The following is a 27,920-nucleotide window of genomic DNA, read 5'->3' on the forward strand; positions in this document are numbered from 1 at the left end:
TAACATCGGGAGACCACGTCCACACAGTGCTCCTTGTGTTGGCTGAGCGCGTCCATAGTCGTTGCTCTTGCATCGACAAACAGAGCATTGCATCATGGGTAGCTATCCCACAGTGCAACTCGCCACCCTTTGTCACCCTCTGGTGCTGGGAGCTCTGGGAATGGATCGTGGGGCTTCATGGGGACGTGCTCGCCATCCCATGATGCAGTTCTTTCTGTCCCATCATTCCATAGGCTTTCTACTTTGTTTTGCACCATTTTTCAACAGCCCGTGTAAACTGTGCACCTGCCATCTCTGCCTGGCAGCACAGATCCTGAGCTGCTGACCATTTTGGTGATGAGCGTTATGAACACAACACGGCTGGTCCTGCAGTATTTCATCAGCTGCGAAACAGAGAGTGAATCGGTGATGCCTGCCCTGCTGTCTGCCATGGAAACAAATAGTTCAGGATTGCTGCTGGCACTCATGGACCAGCTTGTCACGGTGGACCGTCAGTACTGGGTTGGGGAAACAAGCACTGAGTGGTGGGATCACACCAGGATGCATCTAGGGGATGATGAGCAATGGCTGCAGAACTTTCCAATGTGCCAAGCCACCTTCCTGAAGCTATTTGCAGAGCTCACGCCAGCACTGTGGCACAAGGACACCAGGATGAGAGCTGCCCGCATGGTGGAGAAACGAGTGGCGATTGCTGTGTGGAAGCTGGCAACTACGGACTGCTACCGGTCAGTCGCGAATCAGTTTGGAGCTGGAAAGTCCACCGTGGGGGCTGCAGTGATGCAAGTGTGCAGGGCCATTAATCACCTCCTGCTACGAAGGTCTGTGACTCTCAGTAATATGCAGGAAATAACGGATGACTTTGTGGCAACAGGATTCCCTAACTGCGGCAGGGCGATAGATGAAATGCATATCCCAATTTTGGCCCCCAACCATCTTGTGACGGAGGATATCAACTGAAAAGGCTACTTCTCCATGGTCTTGTAGGCACTGGTGGATCACCAGGGCTATTTCACTGCATCAAGGCGGGGTGGTCAGGGAAGGTGCATGATGCATGCATCTTTCAGAATACTGGACTGTATAGAAAGCTGCATGCTGGGACTTTCTTTATATATAAGGGACTGCCCTTATATACCAGTCAGGTCCCCTTGAGTGGGCCTGACTGGTATATAAGGGCAGTCAGCAGCGAACCAGCTGAGCGGCAAACAGCAGAGGCTAACAGAGAGAGTTTGCCTGGGATCTGTCCGAGAGGAGGTACGCTAACTGCTGCATTAGGGGGGCTGTGTTGGTGAGTATCTGAGTGTCTGTCGCTGGGACAGTTTGTCAGTTTGACCGTGTGCTTGATTGCTTGCTTGTTTGTTTGAAAAGTGTGAATTGGGAGTGCTTTGTTCCAGGTGGGCCTGACTGGTATATAAGGACAGTCAGCAGCGAACCAGCTGAGCGGCGAACAGCAGAGGCTAACAGCGGGAGTGCGCCTGGGGAGAGCTCACTGAGGCTTTCATCTGCTGGTTTCTCTGAGTAGTTCCTGCAACAGTTGAGGAAGCTCTTAAGAGGACGGAGATATGGAAGGTGAGCGATCAGCTGTTGTAACCTGCACAGGTTGTGCCATGTTTGTCTTTCTTCCACAGAACAGAAGCGACTTTGTCTGTACAAAGTGTAAGCTGGTCTCCATATTGGAAGAGAAGGTTCGAGGGCTGGAGAAACGAGTATCGACTCTGCGTTGCATAAGAGAAAATGAAGATTTCCTGGACAGACGTCAGGAGATGCTTCTACGGCCACAATGTTCTGAAGATTCAGAGCAGGCGCAGGAGGGACAGGATGGTGAAGAAGTTTGGCAGCATGTGATCTCCAGAAGGAGAAAGAGGAGCGTCCATGTACCAGCAATGGAGATACAGGTGAGCAATCGTTTCCATCTTCTCTCTACAGGTACTAATGCGGAGAGTGGACTAGATGACCCATCTGAGGGAAGGGAGCAGAAGGAGACTCCACCGATTGGAAGGCAAAAGATGCACTGTCCTAGGGATGAGGGTTCCACGACCACCACTCCCAAGAGGAGGAGGAGGGTGGTGGTGGTCGGGGACTCCCTCCTCAGGGGGACTGAGTCATCTATCTGCCGCCCCGACCGGGAAAACCGAGAGGTCTGCTGCTTGCCAAGAGCTAGGATACACGATGTGACGGAGAGACTGCCGAGACTCATCAAGCCCTCGGATCGCTACCCCTTCCTGCTTCTCCACTTGGGCACCAAAGATGCTGCCAAGAATGACCTTGAGCGGATCACTGCAGACTACGTGGCTCTGGGAAGAAGGATAAAGGCGTTTGAGGCACAAGTGGTGTTCTCGTCCATTCTCCCTGTGCAAGGAAAAGGCCTGGGTAGAGACCGTCGAATCGTGGAAGTCAACGAATGGCTACGCAGGTGGTGTCGGAGAGAAGGCTTTGGATTCTTCGACCATGGGATGGTGTTCCAAGAAGGAGGAGTGCTAGGCAGAGACGGGCTCCACCTAACGAAGAGAGGGAAGAGCATCTTCGCAAGCAGGCTGGCTAACCTAGTGAGGAGGGCTTTAAACTAGGTTCACCGAGGGAAGGAGACCAAAGCCCTGAGGTAAGTGGGGAAATGGGATCCTGGGAGGAAGCACAAGCAGGAGAGCGCAAGAGGGGAGGACTCCTGTCTCATGCTGAGAAAGAGGGACGATCGATGAGTTATCTTAAGTGCCTATACACAACTGCAAGAAGCCTGGGAAACAAGCAGGGAGAACTGGAAGTCCTGGCACAGTCAGGGAACTATGATGCGATTGGAATAACAGAGACTTGGTGGGATAACTCACATGACTGGAGTACTGTCATGGATGGATATAAACTGTTCAGGAAGGACAGGCAGGGCAGAAAAGGTGGGGGAGTTGCGTTGTATGTAAGAGAGGAGTATGACTGCTCAGAGCTCCGGTATGATACTGCAGAAAAACCTGAGAGTCTCTGGATAAAGTTGAGAAGTGTGAGCAACAAGGGTGATGTCGTGGTGGGAGTCTGCTATAGATCACCAGACCAGGGGCATGAGGTGGACGAGGCTTTCTTCCGCAACTAACAGAAGTTTCTAGATCACAGGCCCTGGTTCTCATGGGAGACTTTAATCACTCTGATATCTGCTGGGAGAGCAATACAGCGGTGTACAGACAATCCAGGAAGTTTTTGGAAAGTGTAGGGGACAATTTCCTGGTGCAAGTGCTGGAGGAACCAACTAGGGGCAGAGCTTTTCTTGACCTGCTGCTCACAAACAGGGAAGAATTAGTAGGGGAAGCAAAAGTGGACGGGAACCTGTGAGGCAATGACCATGAGATGGTCGAGTTCAGGATTCTGACACAAGGAAGAAAGGAGAACGGCAGAATACAGACCCTGGACTTCAGAAAAGCAGACTTTGACTCCCTCAGGGAACAGATTGGCAGGATCCCCTGGAAGAATAACATGAAGGGCAAAGGGGTCCAGGAGAGCTGGCTGTATTTTAAAGAATCCTTATTGCGGTTGCAGGAACAAACCATCCCGATGTGTAGAAAGAATAGTAAATATGGCAGGCGACCAGCTTGGCTTAACAGTGAAATCCTTGCTGATCTTAAATGCAAAAAAGAAGCTTACAAGAAGTGGAAGATTGGACAAATGACCAGGGAGGAGTATAAAAATATTGCTCAGGCATGCAAGAGTGAAATCAGGAAGGCCAAATCGCACTTGGAGTTGCAGCTAGCAAGAGATGTTAAGAGTAACAAGAAGGGTTTCTTCAGTTATGTTAGCAACAAGAAGAAAGTCAAGGAAAGTGTGGGCCCCTAACTAAATGAGGGAGGCAACCTAGTGACAGAGTATGTGGAAAAAGCTGATGTACTCAATGCTTTTTTTGCCTCTGTCTTCACGAACAAGGTCAGCTCCCAGACTGCTGCACTGGGCAGCACAGTATGGGGAAGAGGTGACCAGCCCTCCGTGGAGAAAGAAGTGGTTCGGGACTATTTAGAAAAACTGGATGAGCACAAATCCATGGGGCCGGATGCGCTGCATCCGAGGGTGCTAAAGGAGTTGGCGGATGTGATTGCGGAGCCATTGGCCATCATCTTTGAAAACTCATGGCGATCGGGGGAGGTCCCGGATGACTGGAAAAAGGCTAATGTAGTGCCCATCTTTAAAAAAGGGAAGAAGGAGGATCCGGGGAACTACAGGCCAGTCAGCCTCACCTTAGTCCCTGGAAAAATCATGGAGCAGGTCCTCAAGGAATCAATTATGAAACACTTAGAGGAGAGGAAAGTGATCAGGAACAGTCAGCATGGATTCACCAAGGGGAAGTCGTGCCTGACTAACCTAATTGCCTTCTATGATGAGATAACTGACTCCGTGGATGAGGGGAAAGCAGTGGACGTGTTATTCCTTGACTTTAGCAAAGCTTTTGATACGGTCTCCCACAGTATTCTTGCCACCAAGTTAAAGAAGTATGGGCTGGATGAATGGACTGTAAGGTGGATAGAAAGCTGGCTAGATCGTTGGGCTTAACACGTAGTGATCAATGGCTCCATGTCTAGTTGGCAGCCAGTTTCAAGCGGAGTGCCCCAAGGGTCGGTCCTGGGGTCGGTTTAGTTTAATATCTTTATTAATGATCTGGAGGATGGTGTGGATTGCACTCTCAGCAAGTTTGCAGATGACACTAAACTGGGAGGAGTGGTAGATACACAGAAGGGTAGGGATCAGATACAGAGGGACCTAGACAAATTAGAGTATTGGGCCAAAAAAAACCTGATCAGGTTCAACAAGGACAAGTGCAGAGTCCTGCACTTAGGACGGAAGAATCCTATGCACTTCTACAGACTAGGGACCGAATGGCTAGGTAGCAGTTCTGCAGAAAAGGACCTGGGGGTCACAGTGGACGAGAAGCTGGATATGAGTCAACAGTGTGCTCTTGTTGCCAAGAAGGCTAACGGCATTTTGGGCTGTATAAGTAGGGGCATTGCCAGCAGATCGAGGAACATGATCGTTCCCCTTTATTCAACATTGGTGAGGCCTCATCTGGAGTACTGTGTCCAGTTTTGGGCTCCCCACTACAAGAAGGATGTGGAAAAATTGGAAAGAGTCCAACGGAGGGCAACAAAAATGATTGGGGGGCTGGAGCACATGACTTATGAGGAGAGGCTATGGGAACTTGTATTGTTTAGTCTGCAGAAGAGAAGAATGAGGGGGGATTTGATAGCTGCTTTCAACTACCTGAAGGGGGGTTCCAAAGAGGATGGATCTAGACTGTTCTCAGTGGTGGCAGATGACAGAACAAGGAGCAATGGTCTCAAGTTGCAGTGGGGAAGGTCTAGGCTGGATATTTGGAAACACTATTTCACTAGGAGGGTGGTGAAGCACTGGAATGGGTTACCTAGGGAGGTGGTGGAATCTCCTTCCTTGGAGGTTTTTAAGGCCCAGCTTGACAAAGCCCTGGCTGGGATGATTTAGTTGGGAATTGTCCTGCTTTGAGCAGGGGGTTGGACTAGATGACCTCCCGAGGTCCCTTCCAACCCTGATATTTTATGATTCTATGATTTCCAGACCAGAAGATTCCAGTGGGGGATATGAAAATGCCCATAGTGATCCTTGGAGACCCAGCATACTGCTTGCTCCCGTGGCTTGTGAAATCTTACACGGGGAACCTAGACAGCAGCAAGAGGTGATTCAACATCAGGCACAGCACATACTGAATGACCGTTGAATGTGCTTTTCGCCGATTAAAAGGTCGCTGGTGCTGTCTTTTTGGCTGGTTAGACCTCAATAAGGAAAATATTCCGATGGTCATTGCGGCCTGCTGTGCTCTCCATAATATTTATGAATCGAACAGGGAAAAGTTACCCCAGGGGTGGACTGCTGAGGCTGATTTTGAGCAGCCAGATACAAGGGCAATTAGAAGGGAGCAATCAGAGGCTATTCGAATCAGCGAGGCTTTGAAGGAGCATTTTGAGAATGATTCCCAGTAATATGTCTGTATATGATGCATTCGGCCAGTCAGTGTTTACTTGCCATCATGAATTACCCCTGTAGTGCTTGCTTCTTGAGTATTAATTGCAAGGAGCAAATATTCCTACCTATAACCACTGTGTTTCAATGTTAGCACTGAGATATGTATGTATGTCCTAAATAAGACTCATTTTATTTCAAAGACTCAAGTTTAATAACGAGATAAAACACAAACTTTTGGACAAACAGGGAACATGAAATGAGGAACAGTCTCACAGTTAGGGTTCTCACAGCTGGGTGTAACTCCAGTTTGCATTGGAAAAAACAGTCCCCAGGCACGGCGTGCACGGGGTACTGTGAGGGATTGGGAACACATGATGAATGAGGTGGGGGAGTTTGGGGAGGGCATGGACTGGAGTACTGTAATGGTTGGAGGGGGAGTCGGACATAGATTTGCTCTGATTGCAGGCTAATGAGGGACTTCAACATCTCTGTCTGGCCCTCTAGGAGCTTTATCATCTGCTCCCATCTCGTCTTCTTTCCTGGCTATCCAGCCTGAATTTTTCATTAATTGTCTCCCTCCATGTTCTTGCTTCTCTATGTGCTGCATCTGTTGACTGCAGTGCTTTGCGAAACAGATCCTCCTTATTCCTGGGTCGCCGCCTTATCTGATGGAGGCGCTCCACCAGTGTGGAGGAGTGTGTTCTCAAGGGCTCATCAGCAGAAGGCAAAGAAACAATGAACAGAACCAGTATTATGATTGCGCTCACAGCCATGAGTCACAAAAGTTACACACCCTTCTTTGTTGTTGTCCTTTGGCTAGCACACAGGTCCCAATTATGGTGAGTTTGGGGGGAGGGAAGGGGGAAAGGGCAAGAAGGGACAAAGGTGGTTTCCAAAGGGGGTTACTATAAGCGTCTAGGGAGTCTGTTCTGAATATTGGTACCCTTTTCCACAGGCTAGGATAATCGAACCCGATATCTCACTCCTAAGGGTAACCTAGGATGCATGGGTGCATCTCTGCATGCGTGTGGCTTAAGGTGACCAGACAACAAATGTGAAAAACCGGGACAGGGGGTTGGGGGTAATAGGAGCCTATATAAGAAAAAGACCCAAAAATCGGGACTGTCCCTATAAAATCGGGACATCTGGTCACCCTCGTGTGGCTTCAGACTGTCTCTGTATGCTACTCATCTGTGTGCCGCTCTGGCTAGACCCCTCCGGAGTGAAAAGAGGGCCTGACTCGTCGCACCACCAGATGAGAACATAAAAACATAAGAATGGCTCTATTGGGCAGATTGGCAGAGGCCCTGGGGGGGTTTCGTCTTCCTCTGCAGTGTGGGGCACGGGTCACTTGCTGGAGGATTCTCTGCACCTTGACGTCTTTAAACCACGATTTGAGGACTTCAATAGTTCAGACATAGGTTAGGGGTTTGTTACAGGAGTGGGTGGGTGAGATTCTGTGGCCTGTGTTGTGCAGGAGGTCAGACTAGATGATCAAAATGGTCCCTTCTGACCGTAAAGTCTATGACTATATGACCAAAGGTCCATCTAGCCCAGTATTCTGTCTTCCAACAGTGGCCAGTGCTAGGTGCCCCAGAGGGAATGACCAGAAAAGGTAATCATCAAGTGATCCATCCCCTGTCGCACATTCCCAGCTTCTGACAAACAGAGGCTAGGGACATCATTCCTGCCCATCATGGCTAGTAGCCTTTGATGGACCCCTCCATGAACTTATCTAGTTCTTTTTTGAACCCTGTTATGGTCTTGGACATCACAACATCCTCTGGCAAGGAGTTCCACAAGTTGAATGTAAGTTGTGTGAAGAAATACTTCCTTTTATTTGTTTTAAACCTACTGACTATTAATTTCATTTGGTGACCCCCAGTTCTTGTGTTATGAGAAGTAGTAAACAACACTTCCTTATCTACTTTCTCTACACCAGTCATGATTTTATAGACCTCAATCATATCTCCCCTTAGCCATCTCTTTTCCAGTCTTATTAATCTCTCCTCATACCCCTAATCATTTTTGTTGCCCTTTTCTGAACCTTTTCCAATTCCAATATATATTTTTTGAGATGGGGCGACCACATCTGCACACAATATTCAAAATGTGGGCATACCATGGATTTAGATAGAGGCAACATGATATTTTCTGTCTTATTATCTATCCCTTTCTTAATTATTCCCAACATTCTGTTAATTTTTTTAACTGCTGCTGCACATTGAGTGGATGTTTTCAGAGAACTATCCACAATGACTCCAAGATCTCTTTCTTGAGTGGTAACAGCTAATTTAGACCCCATCATTTTATATGTATAGTTGGGATTATGGTTTCCAATCTGCATTACTTTGCATTTATCAACATTAAATTTCATCTGCCATTTTGTTGCCCTGTCACCTAGTTTTGAGAGACCCTTTTGTAGCTCTTCGCAATCTGCCTGGATCTTAACTATCTTTAGTGGTTTTGTATCATCTGCAAATTTTGCCACCTCCCTGTTTACCCCTTTTTCCAGATCATTTATGAATATGTTGAACAGGACTGGGACCAGTACAGACCCTGGGGGACACCACTATTTACGTCTCTCCATTCTGAAAACTGACCATTTATACCTACCCTTTGTTTCCATGAGAGCACCTTCCCGCTCATCCTGTGGCAGCTTACTTTGTGTAAGAGCCTGTAGTGAGGGACCTTGTCAAAGGCTTTCTGAAAATCTAAGTACACTATATCCACAGGATTCCCTTGGTCCACATGCTTGTTGACCCCTTCAAAGAAGTCTAGTAGATTAGTACTAAAACCATGTTGACTCTTCCTCAACAAGTTATGTTCATCTATATGTCTGACACTATTGTTCTTTATTATAGTTTCAGCCAGTTTGCCCAGTACTGAAGTCAGGCTTACAGGCCTGTAATTGCCGGGGTCACCTCTGGAGCCTTTTTAAAAATTAGCGTCACATTAGCTATCTCCAGTCATCTGGTACAGAAGCTGATTTAAATGATAGGTTACATACCACAGTTAGCAGTTCTGCAATTTCACATTTGAGTTCCTTCAGAACTCTTGGGTGAATCCCATCTGGGCCTGGTGACTTATTACTGTTTAATTTATCTATTTGTTCCAAAACCTCCTCAATCTGGGACAGTTCCTCAGATCTGTCACCTAAAAAGAATGGTTTGGGTGTGGGAATCTCCCTCATATCCTCAGCCGTTAAGACCGATGCAAAGAATTCATTTAGTTTCTCCGCAATGGCCTTATCGTCCTTGAGTGCTTCTTTAGCACCTTGATCGTCCAGTAGCCCCACTGGTTGTTTAGCAGCTTCCTGCTTCTGATGTACTTAAAAAAAAATTGCTATTACTTTTTGAGTCTTTGGCTAGCTGTTCCTCAAATTCTTTTTTGGCCTTCCTCATTACATTTTTACACTTCATTTGCCAGTGTTTATGCTCCTTTCTATTTTCCTCACTAGGATTTAACTTCCACTTTTTAAAGGATGCCTTTTTGCCTCTCACTGCTTCTTTTACTTTGTTGTTTAACGACAGTGGCTCTTTTTTGGTTCTCTTGCTATGTTTTTTAATTTGGGGTGTACATTTAAGTTGTGCCTCTATTATGGTGTCTTTATAAAGTTTCCATGCAGCTTACAGAGATTTCACTTTTGGCACCGTACCTTTTAATACACCTCTACCCCGATATAATGCGACCCGATGTAACACGAATTCAGATATAACGCGGTAAAGCAGCGCTCCGGGGGTGCGGGGCTGCGCACTCCGGTGGATCAAAGCAAGTTCGATATAATGGGGTTTCACCTATAACGCGGTAAGATTTTTTGGCTCCCGAGGACAGCGTTATATCATGGTAGAGGTGTATCTGTTTAACTAGCTTCCTCATTTTTGTGTAGTTCCCCTTTCTGAAATTAAATGCTACAGTGTTGGGCTGCTGTGATGTTTTTCCAGCCACAGGGATACTAAATTTAATTATATTATTGTCATAAACTTACAGCTAAGGGTAGCATAAAATCCCTCCTTACCTGTAAAGGGTTAAGAAGCTCTAATAACCTGGTGGGCACCCTGACCAGAAGGACCAATGGGGAAAGAAAATACTTTCAAATCTGGGGGGGCGAAAAGGCTTTGTTTTGTGCTGTGTGGGTGTTCTCTCCGGAGACAAAGGGAGAGACCAAGCAAGTAATCCAGCTCCCACTAAAATAATACATCTAATATTACAAAAATAGTAAGTAATAGGGGGGAGGGATAGCTCAGTGGTTTGAGCACTGGCCTGCTAAACCCAGGGTTGTGAGTTTAATCATGGAGGGGGCCACTTGGGGATCTGGGGCAAAATCAGTACTTGGTCCTGCTAGTGAAGGCAGGGGGCTGGACTCAATGACCTTTCAAGGTCCTTTCCAGTTATAGGAGATCTCCATTAATTAATTAGAATAGCAAGGAAATGCATTAGAGTATCTTTTGTTTTCACTTGTAAATTTTCCCTGTGCTAAGAGGAAGGTTTATTCCTAGGTGGGTTTTTCTGTGTGTATCTTTAAAGTTTTGCCAAGAGGGGAAATCCTCTGTGTTTTGGGGGAATAGGACTCCAAGTGGTCCTTTCCCTAATTCTTTGTCTAAATCACTTGGTAGTGGCAGCATACTGTTCAAGGACAAGGTGAAACTTGTGCCTTGAAAAAGTTTTTAACCTAAGCTGGTAAAAATAAGCTTAGGGGGTCTTTCATGCGGGTCCCCACATCTGTACCCCAGAGTTCAGAGTGGGAAAGGAACCCTAACAATTATGGTCACTGTTACCAAGCTGTCCGACTATATTCACCTCTTGGACCAGATCCTGTGTTCCACTTAGGACTAAATCAAGAATCGCCTCTCCTCTTGTGGGTTCCAGGACCAGCTGCTCCAAGAAGCAGTCATTTAAGGTGTCAAGAAACTTTATCTCTGCATCCCATCCTGAGGTGACATGTGCCCAGTCAATATGGAGATAATTGAAATCCTCCATTATTATTATTGAGTTTTTTATGTTAACAGTCACTATCACCATCCTGGTCAGGTGGTCTGTAATATATCCCTACCGCTATATTCTTATTATTAGAGCAAGGAATTACTATCTACAGAGATTCTACGTTACAGTTTGATTCATTTACGATTTTTACTTCATTTGATTCTACGCTTTCTTTCACATATAGTGCCACTCCCCAACCAGCACGACCTGTTCTGTCCTTCTGATATATTTTGTACCCTGGTATTACTGTGTCCCATTGATTATCCTCATTCCACCAAGTTTCTGTGATGACTGTTATATCAATATCCTCATTTAATACTGGGCACTCTAGTTCACCCATTTTATTACTTAGACTTCTAGCATTGGTATACCAGCACTTTAAAAACTTGTCTCCTTTTAGCTGTCTGCCATTATATGATGTAATTGAACAGGACTCTTTTTTATTTGACTGTTTCTGATCAGATCCTGCCTGTATTTTATCATTTTCCATCCTCTTGTCCTCACTAGGACATAGAGATTCTCTATTAATAGATCCTCCCCTAAGGGATGTCCGAACCACGTGCTCCTCCACACCTGACAGCTTTCCCCAAGTCCTTAGTTTAAAAAGTGCTCTACAACCTTTTTAATGTTGAGTGCCAGCAATCTGGTTCCGTTTTGGTTTAGGTGGAGCCCATCCTTCCTGTACAGGTTTCCCCTTTCCCAAAAGTTTCCCCAGTTTCTAATAAATCTAAACCCCTCCTCCCTATACCATTGTCTCATCCACGCATTGAGACCCTGCAGTTCTGCCTGTCTAACTGGCCCTGCGTGTGGAACTGGGAGCATCTCAGAGAATGCTACCATGGAAGTCCTGGACTTCAATCTCTTACCTTTGCTTTCTGCTCCATATTGTACGCCAGCTCCACTTCCTCATCCACCACTTGGTCACCAGGGTTGAGTCCACTGGCTGCTGCCTCCAGACTAGTCCCCCAGAAGTATCCACGGGGCTCATGGTGGTGGAGGTGGGTTTGCTGCCGAGGATGGTGTGAAGATCCTTGTAGAAGCACATCTTCAGCGCTGCACCAGAGCAATGGTTGGCCTCACTTGCCTTCTGGTACACCTGCCTCAGCTCCTTTATTTTAGCACAATCCTGCTGCATGTCCCTCTCCTGCCCCTTCTTCTGCATGTCACTAGCAATCATCCTGTAGGTATCAAAATGGTGCGAAGCTGTGACTGCACAGACTCCTCTCCCCATAGACTCAGCAGAGCCAACAATTCGGCGTGCTCCACGTGGAGAACGTCTGCTGCGGACAGCTGGCATGTTCAGTGGCATGAACAGTGCAGGACATTTCAAAAATTCCCAGGCCTTTAACCGGGGGAGAGGGGCAGAGCTGTGTACCTTCAGGGCAGCAGAGTTCAAACCGCTGACCATAGCCGTCAGGATAGGATTGTGGGGCACCTCCTGGAGGTCAGTTAGGGCGACATAACCAAGCAAGGTGTCTACACGGATGCTACATTGCTCTAACTACGTCACAAAAAGCTCTATGCTGCTCAGGGAGGTGGTTTTATTATGTCGTCCTAGCAGGGGAGTTACATCAGTGGGAAGAGCATTTCCAGGTGTACACCTCCACTGATAACTTTTGTCGACAAAACCTTGTTGTGTAGACAATGCCTTAGACGCAACAAATCCTGCATCTTGGCAGGGGCTTAGGCTAGATGACCCTTGTGGTCCCTGCTAACCCTCTGGTTCTATCTATATTGGCAGCCCCAAGCCATCTGCCTTTCCTTGCAATGTGTGCACCAGAATAGCGCACTCTCTTTGCCTTATGTTGTCCTTTCTGTCACCAGCAGGTCAGTACAAAGTACACAGTAAAATAATAGACTTTTGCAGTCATTGTTCTGAACCACGGGGTGGGAGTAAAAATAGCCACAAATATCTTAGAACACTTTGCATTTGACATGTCTCTAGCCAAATTAGGGCAATTTATCCCGTAAAATGTAAAGGCAGCTAAACGCTCGGGAACTGACCACACTATGAGGCAGGGCACTTTTCCTGTTGCTTTTTCTCTTTCTGCTCATGCTGCTACAATAAACGTTCCTGCCAGGACAATGCATTTGATTTTTATCCCCCCCGAGTGATGCCATCTTGGGCAGAGGGGGCAGAGGGTGTTACGGCCGTTGACCAGGAGGGAAGGTGGCATTAAGCAGCAGGGGATGGGGTGGCACATTTGCCGATGGTTGTGGGATTTGATATTTCAGAGAAATAAACACTCTGGAGAGTAAATTCTCTGGTGAGGATGCCATTTCGAGCACTCTAGGGCCAGCTGGGGGCTGGGGGGTCAGAGGGAGGCAATAAAGACTGAGCAGGTGAAGGCAGGACTGGCCTTACCACGAGGCAAACTGAGGCGGCAGCCTCAGATGCCAGACTGGGGCGGGGGGCGCCACCAGGACCCAGAGTGTAGACAATTGTGTCTGCTGCGGGTGCCTATGTATTCTCCCTGCTCCAGATGCACAGAGATGGTGGAGTGCTGGGCTGGAGGAAGGAGGGCACAAGAGACATAAGAGGCAGGGAGGAGAAAAGGTGAGAGGGAAGAACAGAAAGCAGCAGGAGCTGCAGGGAGAGAGAGTGTGTAACCATGCACATTCCTGAAGAAAAGTGTAGATCAGAGAAGAGTGTGGTGGAGGCGCAAGAAACAGCTGCTGCTGAGTTTAGTTCCTTAAGTCTAGAGGATCCAGGACTGTGAACCCACTTGAGCAGTAGCCTGAGGGACTTCCTTGTACTGCATGGGCCACAGCAAGTGAAGAACTTCATGTTCCCCAAAGACAATGAAAATAATAGTTTCCATCCAACACATTACTGGCGTGAAATCCCCAATGGTGACAAAGTAGAGAGGCCATGGCTTATATACTCAAAAACCCAGAATGCTGCATACTGTTTTTGTTGCAAACTCTTCCAGTCTAATGTTCCAGCCACATTGGGTTCTACAGGAACAAAGGACTGGAAAAATCTGGCTAGAAATCTGGCATGCCATGAGAAGGCAGCAAATCACCAGAGAGCATTCCATAGGTGGAAAGAGCTTGAGATGAGACTAAGGTTAAAGGCCACCACAGATGATCAGCATCAAGAGAAGATTGCATCAGAGTCTCTTTACTAGCAAAATGTTCTGAAAAGGCTCATTGCCATTGTGAGAATGCTTGCTACCCAAAACCTAGCACTGCGTGGCACTTCAGATCAGTCGTATGTGCCAAACAATGGAAACGTCCTTAAAATTGTGGAGCTGATGGCTGAGTTTGATGCTGTACTCCAGGAGCATCTAAGAAGAGTCATCACCCAAGAAATGTACACACACCACTACCTTGGAAAAACAATTCAAAATGAGATCATACAGTTACTGGCAACAAAAGTCAAACAGAAGATTGTGGCAGATCTGAAGTCAGCAAGATATGACTCTGTTATTCTGGACTGCACACCTGACATCAGGCATACGGAACAAATGACTTTAATGGTGCATTTTGTAACAACAACAGACCCTAGTGAAAATGTCCCTGCAATGGTGACTGTCAGAGAGCATTTTCTAGAATTTATTGACATTGATGATACTACAGGAGCTGGTATTACAAACGTGCTTCTTAAAAAGGTGGAAGATATGGGAATTGCGATAGCTGACATGAGAGGTCAGGGCTACGATAATGGTGCTAACCTGAGAGGAAAGAACAGAGGAGTGCAGACACGGATCCGAGAGTTAAACCCTTGAGCTTTTTTTGTCCCATGCAGTTCTCGTTCATTGAACTTGGTGGTCAATGATGCAGCATCAGCTTCTAGTGAGGCTGCTGAATTTTTTAATGTAATTCAAAGCATCTATGTGTTTTTCTCTGCATCAACTCATCGATGGCACATTTTGAAGCAACATCTGGGAACATCCTCTCTGACACTGAAACCACTGAGTGCCACACGATGGGAAAGTCGAGTGGAGGCGATAAAGCCGATCAAACACCAAATTGGGAAGATAGATGATGCCATAGTTGCCATTATGGAGGATAATGCTATGACAGGATCTGTTGGTGGGAGAACAGTGGCAGAGGGGAATGGAATCACCAGAAACATACATAACTTCAAATTTCTGTGTGGCTTAGTGTTGTGGCATGACATACTGTTTGAAATAAATGTTGTAAGCAAGAGACTCCAAGGTGTTGACCTTGATATATCTGGAGCAATGGAACAACTGGACAAAGCAAAGTCATACCTACAGTCTTACTGGTCAGATGAGGGATTTCAAAACGTTCTGAAGTTGGCAGAGGAACTTCACACTGAAGCTATTTTCCCACCCATTCAAGAATACAAAAGTCACCGAAGAAGACATTTTGATTACGAGGCCCGGGATAATCTCATAGGAGACGCCAAACAACAATTCAAAGTTGAATTCTTTAACCAGGTGCTAGATTGTGCAATACAGTCAGTTGAAGAACGTTTCATGCAGCTCGAGGAACACAGCAGTATATTTGGGATGTTGTATGATATTCCCAAACTCCTCACTATACCTGAAGAAGATCTACACCAGCAATGCAGAGCTCTAGAGACAGTGTTGACACATGATGACATGCGCGATATTGATGCGAGTGATTTAGGTGATGAACTGAAAGCCCTTTCAAAATACATGTCAGCAGGATCAACTCCAAAGGCTGGTCTGGAATATATGTGCACAAGTAAGATGACCACCCTCTTTCCAAATGCTTTTGTTGCTCTGCGCATACTTCTAACACTTCCTGTAACAGTTGCCCTCCCCCGCAGCCTCCGCTTGCTCGCTCTGCCGCCGGCGCAATGCTCTGGGCAGCGGGGCTGTGAGCTCCTGGGGCAGCGCAGCTGCAGAGCCCGGCCTGACCCGGTCTCTGTGCTGTGTGGTGGCGGCGGCAGCGTGGCTGGCTCCAGCCGGGCGGCGCGGCTGTAGTGCCGCCAACCACTGGTGCTCCAGGCAGCACGGTAAGGGGGCAGGGAGCGGGGCGGGGGGGTTGGATAGAGGGCAGGGGAGTTCGCAGTGGTGGTCAGGGGCGCAGGGCCGGCTTTAGGCCGATTCCCCCAATTCCCCGGAATCGGGCCCCACGCCTAAGAGGGCCCCTTAGGCACCTTTTTAATTTTTTTTACTCACCTGGCGGCGGGGGATCCGCTTTGGGTCTTCGGCGGCACTTCAGCGGCGGGGGGTCCTTCACTCGGCTCCGGATCTTCCGTGGCACTGAAGGACCCCCCGCCGCCAAAGTGCCGCCGAAGACCTGGACCACCGCCGGGTATTCGAATTGGGCCCCGCAGGTCCTAAAGCCGGCCTGGGGTGGGGGTGTGGATAGGGGTCGGGGGGGGGAATAGGGGGGTTGAATGGGGGCAGGGGTCCCGGGGGGGCAGTCAGGAATGAAAGGGGGGGTTGGATGAAGCGGCAGGGGGCAGTCAGGGGCAGGGGTTTCGGGGGCAGTCAGGGGACAGGAAGAAGGGGTGGTTGGATGGGGCAGGGGTCCCAGGGAGGCAGTCAGGAATGAGAGGAGGGGTTGGATGGGGCAGTGGGGGTCCGGGGGCAGTCAGGGGAGAGGGAGTGGGGCTGTGTGGATGGGGCAGGGGTCCCAGAGGGGCCATCAGGGAACAGGGGGGTTGGATGGGGCAGGAGTCCCAGGGAGGGGGCAGATAGGAGATGGGGGCTGGGCCACGACCTCCTCCCCTAACAGGCCCTCCATACAATTTATGAAACCCGATGCGGCCCTCAGGCCAAAAAGTTTGCCCGCCCCAGCAATAGAGCATGAGCTGGCCCAGACTGTGGACCTTCAGGAAGCAGTTCAAATCTTTGCAACCAAGAAGGCACAGAAAGCACCACTTGGATTATTCAAACAGATTAAAATGCCAGTGTTTACTATGCAGACAAGAAAAGTGACATTTGCTGTTCAGGCGTTTGAAAGTAAAATGTTACTTAAAATTTTTGAACAAGGCATTTTAAGTTGCTAGTTCTCCTTTACTGGGGTAGGTAGCAGAGCAGTACCATGAGAGGAGTAGAACAGGAAGAAGGCAGAATTGAGACCTTTCAAAGTTTTGGCCCAAGCGAGGGGGTATGGAGGTGTCATTTGAGCTCCCCGCCTCAGGTGCTAAAATGTTGTGGGCCTGCCCTGGATGAAGGGCAGCTCCCAGCTCACATCTGCCCCACATGGGGGTGCCCTGATGGTGGTTTAAATCCCCTTATTTAGCGGTATTGTGATACAGCCCCTAATACTGACTGGCAGAGGTGTGTGCTGTCAAACTGAATCTCTGCCTGGGTTTAGGGGGCTGTCTCTGCCCTGCCTTGCCGCTGAAGGGCTCCTGGCAGTCCAGGGCGATCTCCTGCCCAAGGTCAGTGGTTGCTGGCTGCCGGAGGTGCTGTTCAGAACACACCAGGTTCAGGGGTGGCCTCCCAGCCCGTCTCTCCACAACAGGCGCAGGTACAAGGACCATTGCTGGAGGGCCTGGGGCTGTTGCTCCCTGGCGTTATCCCTTTGCTTTGCTGCAGGACTGGGCCGGGACCCCCAAGGGCTCCCTCTCCTCCAGTCGGTCTGTGAGCCACTCAGAGATCTTGGCGTTCTGGGCTGCTGCATGGGACCGCATGGAAGCATGAGGCGTACGTGACTCCAGGTGTGTGAACTACTCCCCATGAGGTGGCATGGCAAAGGGGTGTAGCTGGCTCGTGCCAGCAGGGTCATAACTAGGATGGGGTGACTGGGGAAGCTGCCCAGGGTGCAGAGCCGCCAGGGGTGAAAAAATGGGGCGGCCTGCAGAATTGGGCCCAGCAATATCAGCCCTCCTCCCCCCCCCCGCCCCCCTGCAGGATCAGGCCAATATGGTGGTAATTCAATAGCTGGATAATCCAGGAATTGTAGGGTATAGCCCGAAGAAATTGTGTCGCGCACCCAACGGTCCGAGGGCAGCGGAGCCCAGGCCGACCGGAAGGGGTGTAGACAGTCGAGGAAAAAGGGGGCTGGATCCTGGGCAGTGGCATCCTCAGCCGCATCCTCAAAATGCCCATTTCTGGCTGCCCTGGTCTCTGGAGGGGCCAGGCTGGGCAGAGGAGCGGGATGCCGCAGGGAACCGTCACTTCACCCCCTTGTCTTTCTCTCTCTTTCCGTAGGAGCTGCACTGGGGGGGACCCCACGACGTTGACGGAGGTGGAGGAGGCAGCAGCTGGAATTGCGTTTTAGCCTGTTGAGGGGGGTGCAGGCCAAGGACTGGAAGGTGGCACAGGTTGATGTTGTACCTGCCTAGCAGGGCCTGATGGAGAGACGCCCGGAATTGCAGGCTGGCCGTTGAATAAATTTTCCAGCCAAACAAGTCCAAATAAAGTCTTGGTGTCTTTATTTTTGGGTGTGCCACTGGCCTGGCCCTGCCTGGCCCTTTCATTGATGGCAGACACTGCCAGGGACCCTGCAGGAGGGTGGATGTACAGCTATTCAAATCCCTTTGCTGGGACATATTTCTTTTCCGCTTTCTTGGTAGGCAGAATGGAAGAGGGGGTCCTGTCACACAGACTTGGCAATTTTCAGGACCCTAGGGTGAACGGGCAACGCAACCAGGGCCGGGGTGGAGGAGGGGATGATGCTGAAGAGGTCGTTGGACTCCTACACTAGCTCCTCGACCTCCAAGTTCAGGTTGGCAGCCACCCTTCTGAGCAGGGCCTGGTGCTCCTTGAAATCATCGGGGGGCTGCTCGCTTGCGAGGGGCAGGGCCGTCCTTACCCATACACAAAGTACGCAGCTGCATAGGGCACCAGGAAATTTGGGGCACCACATTTCCTGGTGCCCTGAGCAACTACATGCTGCTTCAGCCCCTGCCCTGTCTCTTCCCCATGGCCCCACCCCTGCTGCACCCAAGCCCCACCTCTTCCCGCCCCCTGCTCTGCCCCAGCCCCACCCCCACTCCCCTGAGCTCTGCAGCAGGGCTGGCCCTGCATTCACTGGTGGCGGGAAGTGCAGCGACCCAGCCCCAGCCGCACTGCTGGTGAGTCCTGGGGGGTGGTTCCCTCCTGCCCTCCAAGCCAGCCCCCCACCACGGAGGCCTGTGGCCAGCCCCCCACGCTGCCCCCGCAGAGGCCTGCCTCCCCCCCCCCCCCCCGCAGGCCCCAGAATAGCCAGGGTCGGCCCTGGCGAGGGGCCTGCCACCGCCACGTCCAGAGGCGACGAAGATGACTGCACCGCAGGGCGAGGGGTGGCTTCCCCTTGCCTGTCTGGGGACGGCTCCTTGGGCCTGCTGCGCCGCTCCCGCGGGCCCGAGTGCCCAAGGCTGGGCCGGAGGCAATTTGTCCGATGTGGCCTGAGAAGAACGTTGGGAATATGGGACCTGCACGCCCTGGACTCCCGTATTGATACTGGCCACTGTCCCTGCTGCCGCCACGCCGCCGCCACCGGGGCCATGCCGGTCTCACAGGCTGTCGGTGATTCGCCTCTCCTAGGTGAGGGGCTGAATTCTCCCTCCGAGTCGGACCACTGCCCTTCCGGCGACCAGGGCAGAGCCGTAGATGCCTGAGTCTGTCGGCGACTGGTAAGGAAAGGGCGAGGAACGGTTGTTACAAGGAGGGAGAAAATTGGTTTTTCTTAACCGCTGAGGATCGGACAAGAAGCAATGGGCTTAAATTGCAGCAAGGGCAGTTTAGGTTGGACATTAGGAAAAACTTCAGTGTCAGAGTGGCTAAGCACTGGAATAAATTGCCTAGGGAGGTTGTGGAATCTCCACCATTGGGGCTTTTTAAGAGCAGGTTGGACAAACCCCTGTCAGGGATGGTCTAGATAATACTTAGTCCTGCCATGAGTGCAGGGGCCTGGACTAGATCACCTCTCGAGGGCCCTTCCCGTTCTGTTTCTATGAGTCTATGAATGAGCTTGATACGTTTGTGGAGGGGATGGTATGATGGGACTTCCTACAATGGCATGTAGCCGATCTGTGACTGTTAGCAGCAAATATCCCCAGTGGCCAGTGATGGGACACTAGATGGGGAGGGCTCTGAGTTACTACAGAGAATTCTTTCCCAGGTGTCTGCCTGGAGGGTCTTGCCCACAAGCTCAGGGTCTAACTGATCACCATATTTGGATGGGGAAGGAATTTCCCCTGGGTCAGATTGGCAGAGACCCTGGGGGGGTTTCACCTTCTTCTGCAGCATGGGGCATAAGGTCACTTGCAAATTTAAACTAGTGTAAATGGTGAATTCTCTGTAATTTGAAGTCTTTAAACCGTGATTTGAGGACTTCAGGAACTCAGCCAGAGCTGAGGGGTCTAGTACAGGAGTGGGGGGGTGGGGTTCTGTGGCCTGCAGCATGGTCAGATTAGATGATCACGATGGTCCCTTCTGGCCTTACAGTCTATGAATCTATCCAACAAACTTGACTGTCCAGAGGATAAGGAAAGTCACCCTGTGGGATTCATGAAGGGGAAGTCGTGCCTGACTAACCTAATTGCCTTCTATGAGGAGATAACTGGCTCTGTGGATGAGGGGAAAGCAGTGGACGTGTTATTCCTTGACTTTAGCAAAGCTTTTGATACGGTCTCCCACAGTATTCTTGCCGCCAAGTTAAAGAAGTATGGGCTGGATGAATGGACTGTAAGGTGGATAGAAAGCTGGCTGGATCGTCGGGCTCAACGGGTAGTGATCAATGGCTCCAGGTCTAGTTGGCAGCCGGTTTCAAGCGGAGTGCCCCAAGGGTCGGTCGTGGGGCCGGTTTTGTTTAATATCTTCATTAATGATCTGGAGGATGGTGTGGACTGCACTCTCAGCAAGTTTGCAGATGACACTAAACTAGGAGGCGTGGTAGATACACTACAGGGTAGGGATCGGATACAGAGGGACCTAGACAAATTAGAGGATTGGGCCAAAAAAAACCTGATGAGGTTCAACAAGGACAAGTGCAGAGTCCTGCACTTAGGACGGAAGAATCCCATGCACTGCTACAGACTAGGGACCGAATGGCTAGGTAGCAGTTCTGCTGAAAAGGACCTAGGGGTCACAGTGGATGAGAAGCTGGATATGAGCCAACAGTGTGCTCTTGTTGCCAAGAAGGCTAACGGCATTTTGGGCTGTATAAGTAGGGGCATTGCCAGCAGATCGAGGAACGTGATTGTTCCCCTTTATTCGACATTGGTGAGGCCTCATCTGGAATACTGTGTCCAGTTTTGGGCCCCACACTACAAGAAGGATGTGGAAAAATTGGAAAGAGTCCAACGGAGGGCAACAAAAATGATTGGGGTCTGGAGCACATGACTTATCAGGAGAGGCTGAGGGAACTGGGATTGTTTAGTCTCCAGAAGAGAAGAATGAGGGGGGATTTGATAGCAGCCTTCAACTACCTGAAGGGGGGTTCCAAAGAGGATGGAGCTCGGCTGTTCTCAGTGGTGGCAGATGACAGAACAAGGAGCAATGGTCTCAAGTTGCAGTGGGGGAGGTCCAGGTTGGATATTAAGAAAAACTATTTCACTAGGAGGGTGGTGAAACACTGGAATGCGTTACCTAGGGAGATGGTGGAGTCTCCTTCCTTGGAGGTTTTTAAGGCCCGGCTTGACAAAGCCCTGGCTGGGATGATTTAGTTGGGAATTGGTCCTGCTTTGAGCAGGGGGTTGGACTAGATGACCTCTTGAGGTCCCTTCCAACCCTGATATTCTATGATTCTATGATTGATTCTATGATTGTGGGATCCTTTTCACACTCATAGCATTAATCCAGTGGGACTGCATCTACACTGCAAAACAGGGCTTGAACCCTGGGTCCCAGCTTGACTCAGACTCAGACTCCCCACCCCCATTGGGTCCAATCCCTGGGTTAGTGTGATTTGTGTGTAGACAGAAGGGAGGTTAGCCGAGTTTGACCCCCAGGCTGCCACTGCAGTGTGGACAGACCCATAGTGCCATTGCAGCACTGCCGTTTCCATGCACAGTCAGGAGGTGTCAGCAGAGGCTCGACACGCAGAGGCAGCCCCAGGCTTAGCTTGTAACAGGGTGGAGGGGGCCAGTAGCCATGGGGATGAGCTCAGCTGCCCCTGCCAAGGATGTGCACCATTCCCCGCCCCACTGAAATCAAATGGGCTTTCCCAGGGGCAGCCAATTAACCCTTTGTGTTCATAGATCCCCAGGCAAACTGCAAAGTGGGATAAACTCTCCCCAGGCATCCCCTCAACGGGTCCCTCCCCCTTGGGCTTGTACCTGGGGATCATGCCCCCACCCAGCAGATTTAACCCTTTCCCTATTGCTCAGCACCTTGGTTATCGACATGCTCTCCTCTAGGTTGTCAGACTGAAGTTCCCCCAAGCACCCCATTATTGTAGGCAGCAGGCTTGCCACCTACCCACTCCAGATACGATGCTTGGCAGTGCCAGCAGGTGAGAGCAGCACCTCTTGGAGACCCACGTTGACCACATTCAGCCAGGGGCCCTAGGCCGTGAAATCAGAGGAGGGGAGAGGTGTCTCATCCAGGCTAGCCCCAGGCAGGGCAGGAGCATTGCCCGCAGCCCAAGCTCCGGTGACTGGCTCCATGGTCCAGATCTCCCCTAGGCACTGGCAGTGATACCACTATGACTAACCCTCTCTCTGAGGTGCTCTCGCTCTCCCCGAGCCGTAGAAGTGTCTCACATCCCCACCTCCAGCATATGGCCTAGCTCCTCTGCTGCTCACCTCTGAACCCCTTTGGTTGTCCCACACTCCAGCACCAGCCATGGCCACTCCACGGTGCCTCCTGCGCGGTGCAGCCCCTATGCGCACTAGCTCTCCATTGGTCAGCGGGTTGTAGGCTGACTCCATCAGACCATTTCTAAAGCACCCACCATGCGTGGGCTGGCTTGTATTTCTACCCTCTCCCACGACCGCTGTGTCATTCCCTGGGCAGTTTGCAAAGCCTCCCCGCGTGTCGAGGTTAACCTGCAACTTACCCCCAGGCGTGGAAACCTTGAGCAGCAGCACAGTGTTGTGCCCTCCTCGCCCCGTGGCCCCCAGCACCCCTCAGAGCCAAGAAACGTCCAGAGGGAGATTTAACCTGCTCCTAAACTCCAGATGAGGGGGGGGCTAAGCTGCCAGACTCTCTATTCTAATGTGGTGCTAAGCCCCACCCCCCACCAGCACTCCTGCTTTGACCCTTGCAAGTGAAGGGGGTGGTGGGAGGGTACTGAGCCAGGGTTGGGGGGACTTTGGACTTGTGGGCTAGCTGAGCAGGGCCTGAGCCCCGGCACAAACGGCGCTACTGGCACCTTGCAGGACCGGATGCTACAGCTGCTCCCACTGAAGCCAACGGGAGCATCCAGCATATGCAGCCTCAGCAAAGGGCTGCTGACATGGCCACCACTGCCCCTGCAACTCCCCGGAGCGTGCTCAGCTCCTTGGCACTGCAGCCTGGAGCACACGCTCCCTGCTGCCCCCCCGGCAGCCAGAATCCAAAGTGCTGCCACCACCAAGGGCAAGTGAGTGCCACACTCTAGGCTGGGGTGGGAGAGACCTGGGATCAAGGCCCTGCCTGGGAAAGACACTTAGGCACAGATCTTCAGAGATGAGATTTTCCATTGAGCTCAACATGAGTTAGGGGGCCACCTACCTTTAGGGATCTGGGCTTTTGTGCCTCAGTTTCCCCCACAGGGATAACAGCCCTGCCCTACATGAGGCTAAATCCACTGAAGACTGGGAGGTGCTCAGCTACCAGGCTGAGACTTTGCAGGAGGGGGAGAAGAGTGAAGGATACAAACAGAGCTGGGGACAGATTGACTGTTTTGCCAAGAAACAGGCGTTTTTCAGAAACCAGGTTTGTGAGACCAGTTGGTTTCCCAAGTTTTCCAGGGGCTGGTCTACACTTAGGGAGAACTGATCCAAGATACACAACTTCAGAAGAGCGTAGCTGAAGTCGAAGTATCTTGGATGGAATTACCTGGGGTCCACACAGCCCGGGAATCGACAGCCACGGCTCCCCCGTTGACTGCGCTACCGCCGCTCGCTCAGGTGGAGTTCAGAGTCGACAGTGAGCACGTTCTGGGATCGATATATTACGTCTTAACGAGACGCAATACATCGATCCCAGATAAATCAATTGCTACCCGCCAATACGCGGGTAGTGAAGACATACCCCAGGACTCTCAGGGCTCCCCCTGCTCCTGTTTGGGGCCTCTCCAAGGGGTTTGGTGTTTTTTCATTTGTTGGTTTCCAACTCTCTGCCCCCTTCCCTGGCCCACCTGGTTGGGGCAGAGGGCAGCCAATTTTCTGGCTTAGAAGTTTCAGTTTTGAAAAACATTTTCAAAAGTGAAAAGAAGAATTCTGGCCCCTGGGCCCTGCTCAGTGTCAACCCAACAGAACAGGGACTCTCACCCTGCCCCTTCCTCGTGGATTTCACGAGCTCCAGCCACGCAACAGGGCTGACACTGGCTCCTCTCCCCCTTGTACCCTTTCATTCAACCCTCTCTCCACACCCCCACTCATTTCCAGCTCTTAGCAGTGGGGAGACTGGGTAAACCTGAGTCAACGCTGCGCTGCCAGAGCCTGCAGTGTCAAACCATCACCCAGGTAGCAGGTCTCCACCCCGGGCAGGGCAGTGATGAAACGTTCCACCCAGCCGAGCCCCCACCGGTGTTACTCACCAGCAGAAGGGTGGCTGGTGCCCAGCACGCTCCTAGGCCCAGAAAAGCCCCCGCGCGGAGGTTGGTGGAGTTTTTTGTAACGTTTATTAAAAACCAACAGGAAAAAAAGGGTTTTAAAAAGACCTTCCCAGCCCAGCCTCCCTCAGTCTAGAGCCGGGAGCAGCTCCCTACCTGCTGGGGGACGCTTGCAGCCGGCAGCTCTGCTGTGTGGAGGGGAAGATGGAGCTGCATATCTCCCCAACTCAAAAGAGGAATGATTCTCACTGGGGCTTAGAGCCCCCCACCCTGGTGCATACAGGCAGCTTCGGCCGTATTATGGCAGCCTGAGGACAGGCGCTAAGGGAATCCCCAGGAAGGCCTGTGCAGATGCCCCCCAAGCCAGCGTGGGGGACAGCTCTGCTAGCATTAGCCGCTACACTGGCACCAGGAGCCTGGAGGGACACCCACCCTGCCCCCTCCACAGCACAGATGCTCTTGGGCCACTGGGGCCAGCGGTGTCCATGCCCAGGGAACATAGCAGGCCCTGCTGCAATGCAGCCCCCTGCCAAGGGGCACTGGGCACTCTTCCCCCCCTCAGCCAGCCAGGAGCCTGCTCCCCCCTGTGCTGTCCCAGGAGCCGGGCCCCCACCACCCAGGAGCCATCCCCAGTGGGACATGCTGGCTTCCGCGTGAACAGTCTGAGCCACATGACACACTGCCCCCCCCCAGCAGCCTCGGCCACGGGCTTGGAGCACACGGGGGGGGGGCAGGAAGTGGCCCCCTGCCAGGGGTGGGGGGCAGTGCCTGGCACCACAACCACACACAACTTTAAGGCAACCGTCCTGTTTGGCATTGAGAGTCGGGGGTTGGGTCCAGCACGAGCCCCTCAGCCTCTCCGGGGGTGGCAAGTCTGCAGTTCTTGGCGGGAGGGGGTAGCTGAGGAGCTAGAGAGGGGAGTGGGGCTCCTGTGGGTCACACAGCCAGGCGGGTACAGGGGAAAATCAGCCCAGCCCTGCCTAATACCAGCCAGCACCCGGCCAGGGGGGCACTGCCCGTTGAACAGCCCCAGCCTGCCCTGCAGCCACGACCCCCTCTCCCCGTGCACCATGGGGCAGGCTGGGGCTGCAGAAGGGAAAGCTAATGCTACAGAATATGTACAGCCCCACAAGACCCAGCCTCTGCCCCAGCCAGGAGGTGGGAAGACGGGGATCCAGGCAGACCCTAGCTCTGGGATTCAGGGGCCCTTTGTGCTCCGGGCCACAGGGAGCTCATGGGCCCAATGTCGTCCCCCCAGCTCCTAGCGACAGCCGGTCCCCAAAGGGCTTCTGTAGGCAGGTGCCTCTGCCCTGTGCGGGAGTGTCCAGGGGGGCTGCCCATGCCACGCATGCGGGCGCCTCTAGGAGTCCTTGAGCATGCTGATGCGGGCATAGATCTTCAGCGCCGGGCCCAGCTTGATGTTCATGGCGCTCATGAGGTGATCCTCCTTCAACAGCAGCAGGGCCTGCCCGTCGATCTCCTGGGCGCGGAACTCCTCCGCAATCTCCTGGCACCCTGCAGGGAGCCAGTGAGGCCATCAGCATGGGCGCCAGCCCAGCCACCCACTGCTCCCCCGCAGGCCAGCTCTGCCCTCTCCGGCTCCCTACGCCAAGCAGATCTGTGCTGGCTCAGGGCTGGATGGGAGCCTGAGGCAGTGCGGGGGAACAGGACTGGCAGGGAGTGCTGTCCCCTCGCACGCAGCCCGTTGTGCTGGGACCTTCCTCTTGGCAGAAAAACGGAACAGCTCCTGACCCCAGCACCCAGGCACCACGGCCAGAACTAGCTCAGGTGTGTTTCTGTCCCTGGCCCAATCTCTTGCTGTGAGCTGTTAAATAGCTCCTGTGTCCCACCCACAGGTGGCTGCAGTGCTCCCGAGGCAGGAGCAGGGATGCGCCGCGACCCGCTGCCCCCACTGGAAGGGCAGTCAGCACACGGCTCCGGGGCGCCTTGTTTCTGATGGAGGGGGGTTGGGAAGACTCCTCCCTCCCAGGGAGGCCCAGACAAACCCTCTGCCTGCGTCACACAGAAGAGCAGGGGCAGGTCAGGGCATCTCACAGCGATGTGACAGGTGGGGCCGAAGGAGCGGGATGCTGACGGCAGAGGCCAGGAGCAGTCAAGGGGTGCAGGAATGCCCCTGGGGGAACCCCTGCAGGACAGACTAACAGCTCAGACAGAGGGGGGGCAGTGGCCTGTCCAAGTCCCAGCGCTGGAGGCAGGCACTCAGGGTCAGCACAGGCGAGAGAGAGGGCAGGGTGGCTGTTGAGGGGCCTCCCAGCCTGGCCACCAGCTCTCTGATTTGGGGGCAGAGTGGTTTACTCTAGTTGAACCCTGCTGCCTAGCTCACTAGCTTCTCCCTGGAAGTCAAAGCATGGCTCCCCCATGCTCTTTGCTCCTTGCCATGCTAACTCCAGCCCATCCCGCTGGATAGCACAGAACAGCTGCTGGGCTCCACCCCAGAGCTAGCTACATGTCAGCAGTGGGCAAAGCAACCCCCCCGACATGCAGGCCTCAAAGATCCTGCAGGCCCTGGCTGGCCCAGGGCCTATGTGGCAGGGAGGGGAGCAAGGCCAGGAGGGTCCCTCACCTGGCAAGGAGCGGATGAATTCATAGACATCCTCCACATTCCACTTGGTGGGCTCGCTGGGCAGGAAGTGGTGCCCAATGCCTACCAGGTCCCGCATGTGCATGTCGGGCAGCTCCAGTTCGCGCTCGCCCTGCCGCCGGCGTGAGGTGGACGAGCTGGCCGAGAGGGGCGACAGCGGCTCCTCGTAGCTCGAGTTATCGGAGCAGCGGCTGGAATCCTCCTGGCTGCGGTTGAGCTGAAGTGAGGCTGTGACTGAGAGCGGCACCGAGCCCGTGGAGAGGGACACCGGAGTCTGCGGGGCAGCGGAGAGGTCAGCCTATGGAGGGGCCAGCCCCGCCCCGTGCAACACCCACCTCCCCAGTTTCTTCAGCTCTGCAGGCAACTGGGAGCCGGGACACCTAGGTCCTATTGCTCCCTCTGGGAGGGCTGCAGTGTAATCCTCAGAACCAGGGCAGGACTCCTGGGGTCTATTGCTGGCGCTGAAGGGAGTGCAGTCTAGTGGTTAGAGGGCGGGGGACGGAGCCCAAAGTCCTGAGTTCTAGTCCCAGCTTCAGCAAAAAGTTGATTGTCTGTCAAGAGGTTCTTAGGTTCTGTTCCCTCCCTGCCCCCATGCCCTCTCCACATGTTACTGCCCCTCCCTCCCAGCTAGGCAATGGGGCTAACTGATGGTGATGATCATTGTAGCCCCATCTGCCCAAGAACCCGCAGCAGCGCTTGCCCCTCAGCCCTGAGGTGAGCAGGGGGTGCCCACAGAGGCGCAGCCATTTGCCAAGGGGCAGCCCAGGCTCACACATTAGCTCCTGGGGGAGGGAAGGGG

The 27,920-nt window shown here is 52.1% G+C and overlaps 1 protein-coding gene and 1 pseudogene across 7 annotated transcripts in view; both read right to left on the reverse strand.

Annotated features, from left to right (window-relative positions):
- Positions 1-12,115, reverse strand: part of LOC128826278 (alpha-1,3-galactosyltransferase 2-like) — a 38,343-nt pseudogene extending 26,228 nt beyond the window's left edge.
- A 12,454-nt stretch (positions 12,116-24,569) lies between these two features.
- PHC2 (polyhomeotic homolog 2) overlaps positions 24,570-27,920 on the reverse strand; it is a 142,528-nt gene continuing 139,177 nt past the window's right edge. For all 7 annotated transcript variants that reach the window (XM_054009063.1, XM_054009064.1, XM_054009065.1 and 4 more), the window contains 2 exons: positions 27,104-27,395; positions 24,570-26,034 (listed from right to left, as the gene is read on the reverse strand). In XM_054009063.1, the coding sequence (XP_053865038.1) occupies positions 25,880-26,034; positions 27,104-27,395 (447 nt within the window). In that variant the 3' untranslated portion in view covers positions 24,570-25,879. The remainder of the gene's footprint in view (positions 26,035-27,103; positions 27,396-27,920) is intronic.

Source organism: Malaclemys terrapin, chromosome 19, assembly GCF_027887155.1.
Source record: "Malaclemys terrapin pileata isolate rMalTer1 chromosome 19, rMalTer1.hap1, whole genome shotgun sequence".
Classification (NCBI taxonomy): Eukaryota; Metazoa; Chordata; order Testudines; family Emydidae; genus Malaclemys; species Malaclemys terrapin.